We start from the raw sequence: 15,520 nt of genomic DNA, 5'->3' as shown, positions 1-15,520 counted from the left end.
CCTCATTGTACCCAAGAAAAACGATGGGTTAGGACCGATCTTGGACCTGAGTTTTGAATCGGAGTCTTCACAAGCTGTCGTTCAAAATGCTGACTCTGAAACGCATTTTCGAATGCGTCCGTCCCTGAGATTGGTTTGCAGCGATCGACCTGAAGGTCGCGTACTTTCATGTCTTGATTCTCCCTCAACACAGGCCGTTTCTGTGCTTTTCGAGGGTCGAGCATATCAGTAAAAAGGTCCTGCCCTTCGGGCTGTCCCTGTCTCCCTGTGTCTTCACGAAAGTCACGGAGGGGGGCCTTGCTCCCATGAGAGAACAGGGCGTTGGCATCCTCAACTATCTCGACGACTGGCTCATACTGGCACACTCTCGAGATCAGTAATACAAACACAGAGACCTGGTGCTCAATCACCTCAGCCAGTTGGGACTTCAGGTCAACTGGGAAAAGAGCAAACTCTCCCCCATGCAGCGGATCTCTTTGCTCGGTTGGATTCAGTTGCACAGTACGTCTCGCTCTGAGCCGCTTAAAGAGGCCGCTACAGGGAAGGGACGTAATGGTCTGTATATCAACCCGGCAAGGTGGTCTATGCTCCACTCGCATGTCGCAACTTGCTCGCCATCTCCTTCTCTGGAGTCAGAAGCATCTAAGGTCGCTTCGGGCCATTCATGTCCCCGGTGTGCTCAACCGTGTGGCCGACGAGCTATCACGAGCTGCGCTCCCGGGAGAGTCCACCCCCAGGCGGTGTAGCTGATCTGGAGAGAGTTTGAGGAGGCTCAGGTAGAACTGTTTGCCTCTCCGGAGTCCTCCCACTGCCAGCTGTTTTACTTCCTGACCGAGAGAACATTCAGCACGGAACTACTGGCACACAGCTGGCCCCGGGGCCTTCGCAAATATGCAATCCCCCAGTGAGCCTACTTGCACAGACCCTGTGCAAAGTCAGGGAGGACGAGGAGCAGGTCCTGCTGGTGGCACCCTATTGGCCCACCTGGACATGGTTCCCAGAACTCTTGCTCCTTGTGACAGCCCCTCCCTGGCCCATTCCTCTGAGGAAAGACCTTCTTTCTCAGAGACGGGGCACCCTGTGGCTCCCGCGTCCGGACCTCTGGAAACTCCATGTCTGGTTCTATGGAGGTTTTAGGTGACTTACCCCCAGAGGTACTTAAAGGACAAGTTCGGTATTTTACACTTAAAGCCCTGTTTTAAGATCGTTTCTGATTAAATAGAACGGTTAAGATTGCAATTTGGACAAATGCAGCTGTTCCGAGAATTTTCGGTTTCTGTATTAGCCGAGGCAGCGCGTTGATTACGGGTCTACTCTGCAATAAGATTCTGTGACTTGGATCTCGCGTTTGTCGAGGCAGCGCGTAGATCAAAGGTCTACATTGCAATACAGAATCTAGTTGCTCGGATCTCGTGTCTCGTGGTAGATTACGTGTCTACTTTGCAATAATGATTCTGTGTGTGTGCGAGGCATAAACAGTCGCTCCCGAGGGTGCTGGCTGTGTTCATTGAGAAATATCTCGACGCGTATATCCGTGCGTTGTCGGATGTTTCAGCCTCGCACCTGTTGACTTTCTTCTTGGGTTGGAAGCCAAATATATTGTGAACGACTCGAATCTTGCGTTGCCGAGGCAGCGTGTGGATTACGAGATAGCCTAACACAAAACAGTATTGTCTGGTAATTATGGCTGCATTTAATTTTAAGAAATTAAAATGATGAAATATTTCTGACTTTTGAATATCGGAAGTTAGATATTTTAATTCAGCCTACCATTCAGACCGTGTTTCACTTATACGGTGTTTATGGCTACATTAATTTCTGAGTAATTAAAATGATAAGCAGCGAACGCAGGCTTGCGGCCATGCAGTGTTACTTCTCGGTATCAAAAATCGTTTTTCGATTCGTCCCTGCCGGTCCTCCGCTTCATGGTATCGAAAACGAGACAAAAATAACAGGGCTATCCCCCCCGTGGAGGGACGAGCAAGAATTGCTCTTCCGCGGAGCCCTTATCCAGCGTCAAGTGCGCTTCGGGACACATCGGTTTTCAGCGAATGCGCGCTTTCATCTTCTACCTCACGTGACGGCGCATGAGGAGAGACTTCATCTGCTCTGTCCTGTCAGAGCTATAAAAGTCTATATTCAGAGGTCCTCTTCATGGCGGAAGTCGGACCAGTTGCTGGTGTGTTTCGGGTCGCCCAAGAAGGGTCTTCCCGCCTCCAAACAGACCCTCAGCAACTGGATTGTCCATGCTATTTCTTTGGCCTACCAGGTGCGTAGTTTGCCTTCACCTTTGGCCGTGAGGGCTCATTCAACCAGAGGCATGGCGTCCTCTAAAGCCCTTCTCGCGTGGGCCCCGATCCAGGAAGTCTGCGATGCAGCTGGATGGGTCACCCCTCATACCATTAATAGGTTCTATAGCCTGGACATTCCGTCAACACCTGGCACTCTCGTGCTCTCGTCCTATGTGTGCCTGTGAGCAGCTTCACACTAGGACAGGCAGGGCACGTTGTGGCATAGTGGCTACTCGTTCCCCCAAAGTGTCAATCGACGCAGTCCGAGTTCCGACGCAGTCCGAGTTCCCTCGAAAGGGAACGTCCTCGGGTTACGACTGTAACCCTTGTTCCCTGAGAAAGGGAACGAGGACTGCGTCCCTTCGCCATGCCTTCCCCTGCCTGGGCGCGCTTGCTTCATCACAGAAGCTGACATCTCATGTGTGCCGGCGTCCTTTATAGCTTCCGCTTGTATGCCGTCACACATTACGTCATGACGCAACACCAATCAGAGATTGGCTTACTTTCATTCATACTTCAGAGGCGCTACGCTGAGGGGCGTTCCTCCAAAGTGTCAATCGACGCAGTCGTCGTTCCCTTTCTCAGGGAACAAGGGTTACAGTCGTAACCCGAGCACGTTATTTACTATTTGCTTTTGTTTTGAAGCTTTATTAGTTTATATATTTAAAATTCTTACATACAATTGTTTTGATTACATTTTTTTATTTGTAACTACTTTAAAAAGTAGGCTACTTATAATCACATATGCCATAAAAAAAAGATTTTGATAATTTCAAGTTGGTAAACAAATTAAATAATGCGAAAAAATTCTGATTCTCAGAATTAGAATCGGAACGGATCTTTAGGTGCTGAAAGATTCCCACCCCTAATTCAACCAACAAAAATATCACAAAATGTAGTGGAACATATGTCAAATATTTGACTGAAAGCAGTGCACACACACACAGCCTCCCTGAATAGGAGGAAAGGATACTAATTGCAGGTTCTTCCCACAGCTGGTTTGTGACAGTTTCAGTTTCAGAGCACTTTAAATTAAAATACCAGGAACGTTTCTCTCTTTCACCTCCTCCAGTTAATATCTTGAGCCGACAAAGCCAAACGGTTTCATCCTCTATTAATACAAACACACACACATAAACAAGCATGTTTTATTTTGATGACCTGTTTTGGCCTGAAAGGCACTGGATTTTACTTTGCTCAGAGACAATAGCACAGCACTGACAGTGAGTAAAAAAGTAATGACAATGATCCAATGTGTTTTGGTGAGCCCTTACAAGACATCTAGCAGTGGAAGATGCATGTCCACATTCCACTGGAATGTGCATAATACAGCAGGAAATCGTTTAATCCAGGCAATAGCCATCTTATAAACATATAAACAACATAAAACAGAAAGTAATATAATATAATAAAAATCATGGCGGTAGTGTACATGCATAATACGAGAGGAAATTAGTGAGCAAACAAAGAAACAAAAAGCGACAGTAAACACTTTCATAATGTTAACAAAGATTTCACTTCCAAATAAATTCTGTTCTTTTGAACTATGTACTCATTAAAGAAACCTAAAAAATGTGTCATGGTTTCCAAAAAATATATGAAGCAGCACAACTGTTTTCAACATTGATAATGACAAGACATGTTTCCTGAGCAGTAAATCAGCATATTAGAATGATCTCTGAAGGATGTTGGGGATACAGTGTTGGGAAAAGTTACAGTACTGTTAAAACGAATGCTTTATAGTACCAAGTTACTTACAAAAAAAGTCAAATGAATAAGCCTCAGGCTGAAGAAAATGTAAAGTCAGTCAATAAAAGTAAAAACAAAGAAACCTGCATTACTTATTTTTAAAAAAGTAACTAAGACATTTTAAAGGTAAAAGTAATGCGTTACTTGATTGATTATGTAACTCATGTTACTTGTAATGCATTATCCCTAACAATGCTGAAGACTGGAGTAATGACTGCTAAAAATTCAGCTTTGCCATCACAAGAATAAATTAAATTTTAAATTGTATTACAATTTAAAATTATAACAGCTATTTAAAATTGTGATAATATTTCACAATTACTGTTTTTACTTTATTTTTAAGTAAATAACATAAGAGACTTCTTTTGAACTTTTGAACAGTAGTATGCAGTATGTAAGTGCAATATTTATCTTCCAACAAGACAAACATTTTAAATGTACCAACTTAACAAATAAAAAAAGGAGAGAAGGAGATACATTGGATCATATTCTGCTTGACTTTGTGATGTGAAACAAGTATGAGAATTTGTGTGTGTGTTAAGCAGCATGCACTCAGTGGTTGTGACAGAGCTAGATCAGTGTTTGATGAGGGTGTTCACAGTCTTTCAGTAAAAGCACTGACTGTGATAATTACTAAAGACTCAATGGATTCCCCTAACACACACACACACACACACACACACACACACACACACACACACACACACACACACACACACACACACACACACACACACACACACACACACACACACACACACACACACACACACACACACACACACACACACACACACACAAACATCCGTACACCTCTGCTTTACGATTAGGGCTTGCACAGCAAAATACAACTGTCCACACCATCACACACGACTCCTGAACCATTAATAGAGCTGTTCAGGTTATAATGCTAAAAAACGGAAGTGAAACCTTTATTAAGAAAGGTTTATTAGTTTTGTGGAAATCATTATAATTCTTAGGGTTCTTTGACAAATAGAAAGGTCAAAAGAACAACATTTATGCAATAGAAATATTTTGAATACATTATAAATGTCTTTTGATCAATTTAACCCATCCTTGCAGGATGAAAGTATCAATTTCTTTAAAAAAAAGTATATATATATGGACTACAATGGTGACTTGACATAAGGTCATGGGTTCGATTCCCAGGGAGTGCATGAACTGATACAATGTATACCTTGCATTTAATGCAAGTCACTTTGGATAGAAAAAAGGGGATATTTCCGGTGAACGAATGCCTGCTTTTACAAGACCCCATAATCCCCTTCATGCAAACATTCCACCGTTCTAATGACATCCACGCAAATGTCCTCAAAACCCTCCCATAATCTCCTACTTAAGACTTCCGCTAGACCAACACGCGTGACACACCGACCAAAGTACAAAGTTAGAATTCACACACACACAGCAGCAGACACTTTCATTAAAGCTGAGGTAGACCATTTAATTCAATTAGATATACTTGAATACTTAGCAGCTATGTCCACTGTGTCCCACCAGTGAACTCTCAGAGAAAGATAGGCGACACGATGGATAGTATTATTATTTACAGTAAAACACGCTGGAAAAAAACCATAGGTACACACACACGCGCACGCACGCACGCACGCACGCACGCACGCACGCACGCACACACACACACACACACACACACACACACACACACACACACACACACACACACACACACTTTTCATTAAAGAAAGTACAGGCAGTTAGCAATAGCATCTCCAAGTCAACAAACACTGTGATGGTGGGAGCCAGTATTAAAAGTGTTTCACACTCACACAAATGCACAAACGCTGAGCTGTGCCTTAATAGTTCAGATGTCAGAGACTAGACTAGCAGGCATGCGGCCTAAGGCATGTGAACTTGTGCAATATGCCTCATTTTGGAACAACAGAACTAAGACATGAGAGACAAAGTAATACAACTGGGTCCATTGTTAAACGTTAGGCTTATTCCTCTATCCAGATTACTGGTCAGTATGTGGATATGGTCAAAATGGAACATTAGTTTACTACATACTGCATAATCTTTAAAAATATTGTGTGAAGCAGTAAGCAACATATCATGGTAAAAGTTTAGGGTCGGTTAGATTTTTTGAATGTTTTTAAAAGTCTCTTACCAAGACTGCATTTATTTGATAAAAAAAAAATATTGTGATATATTATTATAATGTAAAAGAACAGTTCTCTATTTTAATTTCATTCAAAATGTAATTTATTCCTGTGATGGAAAAGCTGTATTTTCAGCATAATTTCTCCACTCTTCAGTGCCACATGATCCTTCAGAAATCAGTCTAATATGATGATTTTTTTTTTGTTCAGGATTCTTTGATAAATAGAAAGTTCAAAATAACAGAATTTATATGAAATAGAAATATTTTGTAATATTATAAATGTCTTTTCTGTGACTTTTGATCAATTTAATGCTTGCTAAATAAACGTATTAATTTCTTTCAAAAAAGAAAAAGAATGAAATAAAACTCTTTTAATAAACTTTTTAATGTATGTGTTAGAATGAATGGCACCCCTGGTAAATATGAACAAAGAAGCCAGTGAAAATAAATCTGCATTGTTAATCCTTTTAATCATTTATTAAAAAACTTGACAAAAATCCAATCTTTTATTGAAGTAAAAGAATTGAAAATGGAGGGAAAATCTCATTATGAAATGTTTTTCTCTAATACACATTAGCCACAATTAATGGCACCCTTTATTCAAAACTTTTTGCAACCTACTTTTGCCAAGATAACAACTCTTGAGTTTTCTTCTATAATGCCTGATGAGTTTGGAAAACATCTGACAAGAGATCACAGACATTTCCTCCATACAGAATCTCTCTAGATCTAGAAATCAAAAATGATTTCAGATCTGAGGCCACTGAATCGCGATGGCGAAGCGCTCATTCAAAATGACAACTGTTAAACAGATCCTCTCGCATTCAGCCCAGAGACTGGTTTATCTTGGTGGAACTAAAAGACGCCTATTTTCATATCCAGATAGCCCCTCATCACAGGCGCTTTCTGAGATTTACGTTGCAAGGCAGAGTTTATCAAAGGTTCTCCCATTCGGGCTGGTGTTGGCTCCAAGAACCTTTACGAAATGTGTAAATGTGGCTCTTTCCCCTTTCAGGTAGAGTGGAATATGCATTCTGAATTATCTTGACAATTGGCTTATTATAACCCAGCTTCTAGACCATCTGAAGAGTTTCAGGCTGGCAATCAATGGGCATGCTTCTACCCAATGAACTTGGACTCATGAGCAATGAGAGCCTGTCTTTCTCAGGAGTGCACACAGTCTTTGCTCGGCGCTTCAACTATGGCTGAAAGCGTCCAGATGCGCGTCTTAGTGACTCTAGGCCCTATTTCGGATCTGATGCTGCTGAATCGTGCACTGGCGAAGTGAAGCTAATTTAAAATGGTACATTTTGACCCTTTGAACCGCTGCATGCAACAGAGTTGAAAGTGGTCTCATTCAAGAAGGTGCTATTGCTCACTTTAGCGTGTGGTAAGAGGTTGGGTGATTTGCATGCACTGTCTACAGACGCTGCTTATATGGAGTTTGGTACGGATGATTGTATGGTCAGACTACAGCCCAAACGGGCGTATGTGCCTAAAGTGCTTTATACTTCATTTAGAGTTAAGGTAATGACGCTGCAAGGATTCGCTCCTCAAGACTGCATCAACATCACATCCCCGATGCCCAGTACATGCTCGTCACAGGTCCAGTCATTTTAGTCTGTCTGAGCAGCTGTCTGTTCCATTGGCCACAATAAGAGACAACCTATTTCAAAACAGAGGCTGTCCCATTGGATTGTTGAACCAATTGCACTGGCATATGCTTCTATGCAAGAGACCTGTCCTTTTGGAGTTTGCGCTCACCGCTCACTCAACGAGTAGTGTGGCTTCTTCATGGGCTTGGGCTAGACTAGAGGAATGTCAATTCAGGATATTTGTCTGGCGGCAGGTTGGTATTCGCAGGACTCCTTTGCTAGATTTTACAGCCTTGAGATTACATGTTTTGCACCGCTTGTTCTGTCTGTGCAGTGAGATGGCAGGCGTTCTGGTGTTAATTGTTTGACCGCACTTGGCCATGCCCCCTTGTGAGCGAGGTGGTGAGGTCTGGAGTGGTCTTGGGCACTGAATACACTGATTCAGTCACCGTCAGAACATTATATACATTAGTCTCAATGGATGCGCTCGGGCTGTTCTTTATCGCTGTAAGTTGGTTGTTGAATATCATGTTATAGTGATGGAGTTTATTCTCTTCAGTTACGACTAATATGTTTATACGCTCACTATGTTTAAGTTACAACACAGTGGGATTGTACACGATACCCATAGTGTGAGCAACCCATGTTAAAAGACCGTTTTCAAAGGGAACGTCTCTAGTTACTTCTGTAACCTCAGTTCCCTGAGAGAAGGGAACGAGACATTGCGCACACTGCTGTGTTGTAACCCCAGAGTCTTTTATACCTGTTCGAACAGTCAAAAGATTCTGAATCAATGACGGTGAGCGCCAAGCTATATAGTGAGGGGCTCCACCCCAGCAGGGCGTCATTGGCTGGTAAATTTTACCGTCGTGATGCAATCAGGCTTCAGTTTTTGTGGAAGTAGGGGGATAACCCTATAGCGTTAACTATGGAATTTCTCATTCACTGCTCTCAGGGAACAGAGGTTATGGACGTTTTTTGGCATCTCCATGTGGGCCTGTTCGGTGTCGCAACTTGACTCTTTGCTGTTGCACTGTGCACTTACTATACATTTTGAATTTAGCTTTTTTTTCTGTACGTTTTTTTTTTCAGTTGACGACTTGGTGTGCATTAATTCATGAATTATGTACTCCCTATATCATTTGGTTATTTGGTGTATTTGGTTGTTTGCATGCAAATTTGCATTAGCACAGACTGTTAGAGTCTGATGATTGGTTCAAAAAAGACAATAATAATTGACAAATATTTTCAATACAGACAAGTGACAGAATTTATCTGTTAGTGTGTGTGCTCTAGAAGGGTTTGTAAGCAGCTGTGCACACTCTTGTAACTGCGCTCTGAACTGTAATTGGGGCGCTGGGCTTTACGAGGCTGCCATAAATTTGTCGCTCTTGTCCTAAAGACTATTATTATTTTGACTTAAGAACCTTCAGCAAGGACACATTCACTCTCTCTCTCTGCCACACAGACACACAAATCTATACATCCTTACATACTTCACTAAATGTTTTCCTTCTCTGTCTGTCAAATGCATTACATATATCCATTTTGGTTTATTTGTTCACTCACACCCACATAAACTCTTCATCCTGCTTCACATAATGTTTGTCAGACTTTGTAAGTTAAAAATTGAAGGGGCTGTCCCAAATCTCTGTACACTATAAATATTACGCCAAAGGTACCTACTTTCTCTGCGTGTTTTTAAATTGTACGTCCGTGCATGCAGTGCATTTGTGAAAGTGACATGGTGATTTTTTTCTGCCAAAGTGGTGAGAAATAAGAGTCTGAAGTTGCCACTGCAGTTTTTAAATGAATTTGTATGGAGTATGAACCTAAAAATTAAGTAATAATTAATTGCTAGAATCTGGCTGTTGTTATTCAGGCAGCTAAATATAAACATGCTGATGGCTTAGCTAACTTGAACTAACTTTGCGTTATGAATTGTGCAGCCTGATATTTTATCCACCATTTAAATATCAAACAACATCTGTTTGGCACCAAAACACTGTGTCTGGATTTTGCTGTAATGTTGATACTGACTGAAGCTCTGAAATATTATTCTCTCTCTCTCTCTCTCTCTCTCTCTCTCTCTCTCTCTCTCTCTCTCTCTCTCTCTCTCTCTCTCTCTCTCTCTCTCTCTCTCTCTCTCTCTCTCTCTCTCTCTCTCTATATATATATATATATATATATATATATATATATATATATATATATATATATATATATATCAGTTTCCACAAAAATATTAAGCAGCACAGCTGTTTTTGACAATGTTTCTAAATCATCAAATCATCATATTAGAATGATTTCTGAAGGATCATGAGAGGATAGCTGGTTGGCTGACAATATATGAACTGACAGCATAATGGCATAATGACATTGCTGAAACATTGCTGAAAACAAAGAGCACACCTGAAATGCGCGCACACGCACGCACACACACACACAGTAACATTCCAATGTAAAACTGCACTTAATCGAAATGTGAAGCCTTCGTGCCTCTGAAATACTCATTAACAGGTTTAATCTTTTACCCCTTTTCTAAGAACATGCCAAGAACTGCATTATGCCAACACCTGGATGGAGCTGCTCAGGTACAGACATGAACAGGCATGTACCACTGGCAAGAAACTAGGTCAGTGTGCCAGTGCATGTGTGAGTGCAGTGAACATGTGCTAAATGTTGTGCAAAAAATTGAATAAATAGGATTATGGAGCTCATATGTAACAGGGGGAGACATCTTGTCAAAATGAAGACATTATACTACACAGTGTCTATGATGTCATAATGTCCACAAAGTCAAAACAATGCAATGGAGACCTACCCTCTCTCCTTTTGGAGGGAAACACTGGCAGACGCTGCAGTCTCGACCTCCGCACTCTTCTGTCTTGTCCCCCTAAAACACAGAAATATAGTGTCAAGAATGGAGTAAAACACATTCATACACACAAAGACTCATACACAAGCAATTCAAAATGGAAACTCAATAATTACCTTTAACTATTGTAAACAAATTCCATTTTTTTCAATATTCATTGCTTGTGTTTAGTGTTTTCCTTAGATTACACACTTATATTGTTGAGAGGTATTTGCCTGTGGGAAGTGCTGTCCCAATGCTAATGTCTTCTGGCTGGTTTCCACAGAGTTGCTATATTTGCATATGTGTTCTGAATAGTTTTTAGCATGTTGTTATATGATTGCTATGATATGCTCCCTCAACTCTCTGACACCTAAAGGAGTGTTGCACTATTTCATTTAAATGTAATAGCCCTACAAATAAACTAAACCTCTGACTGACAGACTTGATCATCATAACTGATTAATTAATTATATGAATAAGTGACATTTTATTGGCTTTCTAACATGAAATAGATGTACATTTATTGTTCGCATAATAGCTTCTAATTCCAATACATCAATTACTACTGTAATTACACTTATAGGCCTTTTATTTTATATATATATATATATATATATATATATATATATATATATATATATATATATATATATATATATATATCTATCTATCTATATATATATATATATATATATATATATATATATATATATATATATATATATATATATATATATATACACACACACACACACAACCACCAATAATGTTAAACTAACATTATTGGTGATTAATGGTATCTGTAATGGTTAATCCACCAGTATGTGTAAGCTCTTTAGTCACAGTTGGCCAAGTCAAAGTCCGGACTTGAATCCCATTAAACACATTTTTATTTAATGGATCCATAGATAGATCGCACAAAGTTTATTCAAAAGCAAGTCTTTGGGAACAACTAAAAAACTATTTGGAAGTAAATAATAACAGAGACTGTGGAAAAGTACTGTATATAAAAACAATGCCAGCAAGAATGCAAGCTGTTATCAAGGCCAAAGGACGCCATACAAAAAAATACTACGTTTTTTGATTATTATGTGTCAGTGTCAATAAAGACTATTTAGATGTTTCAGTTTGTTATTTGCCTAATAAATGACAATGTTTTTTTTTAGTTGTAAACAAGTTTTTGACAGTTTGTTTTTTCTTTATTATGACAGATGGTCTAATAAATTTGTTAAGCACTGTATATATTACAAAAGTATGCATTACATAGGCTATGCTAAACACGGAAGCATGGATCCGGTGTGACGCGGTAGAACAGACCTCATCAGCTGCGTCCTAAATTCAAAGGCTGCATCCTTTCAAGGGCGCATTCGGTCACAGCGCCGCAAAGGAGGCTGTCCCAATTCGAATGCTCCTTCAATGCGGCCTCCAAATGCGGCCTTTGTTTTCTGTGCAATGAAGGATACAACAGATTGATCCTTTGTGGCCTTGTCTACCCCAGAATTCATTGCGCACCAGTGACAACAGGATTCTTTGAGAAATTGCTGAATTACAATTTTAACCACAAGTATTGGGTTTCAACATTCGAATATCTAATTATACAAATGTAAAAAAAAAAAAGCGATTCAGACGTGATTATACATACTACTATATTACATACAGAAATGGACCATGGTGAACATATTTAGGTTGTGTGTTCACACCTGTAGTTTGGTTCGCTTGGTTTGTTTGGCTCGGACCAAAAAAAAAAAACATTTAGTCCTGGGAACCCTGTTTTTTTTTATCAGACAGTTTAATATATAAAGTCCAGTACAAACTTTACTGCCTCTCATAAAGAACAGTCCTCCGTAGGCTACACTGTCCCATTTAACAATGCTCGTTCCTACCTTCGAGTCCTTCAAAGGATGCAGCCTCCGAATTGAGACGCAGCTATTGGTTCTCATGCGTTAGGCATGCACATTTTGAGCTTCTTTTCCTTTTAATAGCGGTTGGCAAACCCATTTGAAGGTGCACTCACGACACCTGAGTGACAGCTGACGTAAAATAAAGGACCGAGCTTAGGATAGTGATATATACCAATTATTCAAAAAAAATACTTAATCGCCCCGATACCAATCCTTGAGAACAGCTCGGGACATCCATATTTTATACACAACTTTACACATACTTTGCTTACAAATTTAAAGTGCTTATGACCAACTATCTAAGTATGAACTACTTTGCAGGAACCAATAACAATTATTTTATTTAACCTTATAGGTGCTATAATGAATAACCAACGGTTTCCTAAAATGCTAAACCAGACAAGACGTTTGATTGAGGTCACGGGAGACCCATAGACATACATTTAAGCATAACCAGCACAATTGCAGGTATGTAAACAGACAACGAAAGACCAAAACAGAGAGATAGAGAGATATATGTATATAGAGAGAGATAGATAGAGAGAGAGAGAGAGAGAGAGAGAGAGAGAGAGAGAGAGAGAGAGAGAGAGAGAGAGAGAGAGAGAGAGAGAGAGAGAGAGAGAGAGAGAGAGAGAGAGACAAAAACATGACAACGAGATAGGAGGGTCAGACTGAAAAATCATTACAGTTCATCAGTACATTACGTACAAGAGGGAGATGATGTTCAGGTCAGGCATGTTATGTCTTTTTGGAGGTAGTCAGCCAAGTAATAAAAAAAGGAAAAGGTAGAGTGATAAACTGTAGAATCCACCAATCAAGAAACCATTCTTTCACAAACGCACACTTATCGTGCACAGTGTCTGAATCTGCAAACATAGACACACATCTAAAATGAGCACACGCTCCACAGAGAGGCACAAAATCACATTTCCGAACATTGATATTTACGCTCCTCTGGTGGAATGATCTTCCCAATCCTACAAACAGCTGAATCCCATGATAGCAATATTAAATTAAAGCTGCAAGCAGCATTTATCGGGGTTCAAGCAGTTAAGGCCTTTATGTGCTAATGTGCTAAGCATGTAAGACATTAAGTTTTATTTAACATACATTTAACCACTGGCATAATAGATGGAAAAGACCATTTACAGCCAATACAGGCATTTTATCATAGGAAATTCAACAGAGTCCAGAGAATTGTCCTAGACTGGTTTGGTTACGATCGAGCGAAAAAAAGTAGGTTTTTAACATTTTCGTTAATAACTAGATCTATCAAACGATATGCATATTGTGTGGATGTCTGCTATTGTGTGGATGTCTGCTTCACCACGTGATTACAGAGCTGTAAAACTCGTTAGCGCCAACTAGTGGCCGATTTCTTTCAAAATTCTTACAGACCTGTAGGGCCACGAGTTGAACATGCCCATCGAGTTTCGTTCTGATCGGCCTCCGTTAACCTTGTTTAATAGGAGCTCAAACTTCAGTGGTCGATCGCGGCCATGTTTTTTTTAGAAACGCCATTATCCTTTTACACATACATGGTACCATGTACACTGCACACCAAATTTCAGGTCAATCGGACTAACGGTCACGTGGTCATAGCCATTTTTATGTTTTTTCCATGTTATAGCGCCACCTACTGTTCAATCGTGGCAATTTTTTTACTGTGACCTCAGATTAAACTCATTCACATGTGTACCAAGTTTGGTGAAGATATCATTTACTTCTCGAGTTATAGCCATTGTAGAAAAATAGGCTCCTCCCAAAACGTTCATTTTGCGCCTCTTGACCCTAACCAGTGACATAATAGATGGAAACAACAATTTACAGCCAATACAGGCAATTTACCATAGGAAATATATGGTTTTAAAGCTTTTTAACAGTTATAGCGCCACCTATGGTCCGATCTCCATAAAAATGTTGCGTGTTTGTTAACTATGTTGTCACATGCTCACCAATTTGTGAAGTTCTGAGTTTTTATTTATGATGATTTATATGCTTTTGAGTTATTGCCACGCCCCTTTTTTAAATCATCCTGTTATAACAGCATATGAAAAATGCAAAAGTTCAACTTTTTTGATAATTATTGACCTAGAGACTCCAGAGAATTGTCTTAGACTGGTCTGGTCCCGTTTGAGCAAAAAACCAGGGACTAGTTCGCAAAATATTTGAAATTGACTTTTACTCTTATTTTGTACATAAGGTGCGGTGTGGTTTGGACTAGGGATGCACCGATACCACTTTTTTCAGAATTGATCCGATACCAAAAATTCTGAGTATCGACCGATACCGATGCCGATCCGATACCAACACAGTTTTTTTTTTAATTAAGTAGAATCTATATAACTCTCTGTGTGTTAAACTGATAATCACTCTTTTGTTTGTTAAACACAATCTACTTAATACAGACAACTTCATTATAAAGAAAAACAAATCCAAAAAATATATGATCATAATCTATGACAAAAATGCTTTTATAAACTAGATTAGTGGATAATTCAGCAGTAAAATTTAGTCTAGAAGAATCATAAATCCACAATAATTGTATAAAATCTGAACATTTAGTGAAAAAAACAAATAAGAGACAATAAGTGTAACACTAAATCTGGTAAAACGTTACACATTGCTCTTTGTACTGTAAAATACATTCATGAAAAACAAGATTACAAAAATCAAAAAGATACATTATTTTATATATAGCTAATAGGCTACTATACAATTGAGACATGTTTTAAATGTATAGCACACCTGTTTGATGAGGCTGCAACATATGATAGATAGGACAGAACAAGAAAGGCTATTAATAATCTTTCATTGCGTCACTGTATTATGATATGAAAAGCTGCAATACAGTGCGGCACAGAGCGCTTATGCGCATCCCGAGTGCAGAATGATGCGCTTGAAGCAACACGGAGTCACAGCGCGCAGAGTCCGCATTGAAAAGTTCAAAGCACAAACGAAAGACATATCGATAAGTAGTG

At 39.7% G+C, this 15,520-nt stretch overlaps 1 protein-coding gene across 1 annotated transcript in view; it reads right to left on the bottom strand.

Annotated features, from left to right (window-relative positions):
• Positions 1–15,520, bottom strand: part of col4a4 (collagen, type IV, alpha 4) — an 81,179-nt gene that overhangs the window by 49,855 nt on the left and 15,804 nt on the right. Inside the window, exon 4 of the mRNA XM_077207896.1 lies at positions 10,603–10,674. Coding sequence (XP_077064011.1) covers positions 10,603–10,674 — 72 coding nt within the window. The remainder of the gene's footprint in view (positions 1–10,602; positions 10,675–15,520) is intronic.

This window comes from Siphateles boraxobius, unplaced genomic scaffold (genome assembly GCF_051911475.1).
Source record: "Siphateles boraxobius isolate OS27281-9 unplaced genomic scaffold, OSU_SipBor_1 6, whole genome shotgun sequence".
Lineage (NCBI taxonomy): Eukaryota > Metazoa > Chordata > Actinopteri > Cypriniformes > Leuciscidae > Siphateles > Siphateles boraxobius.
The sequence above is the reverse complement of the archived record's forward strand: the minus strand, read 5'-3'. Positions and strand labels throughout refer to the sequence as shown.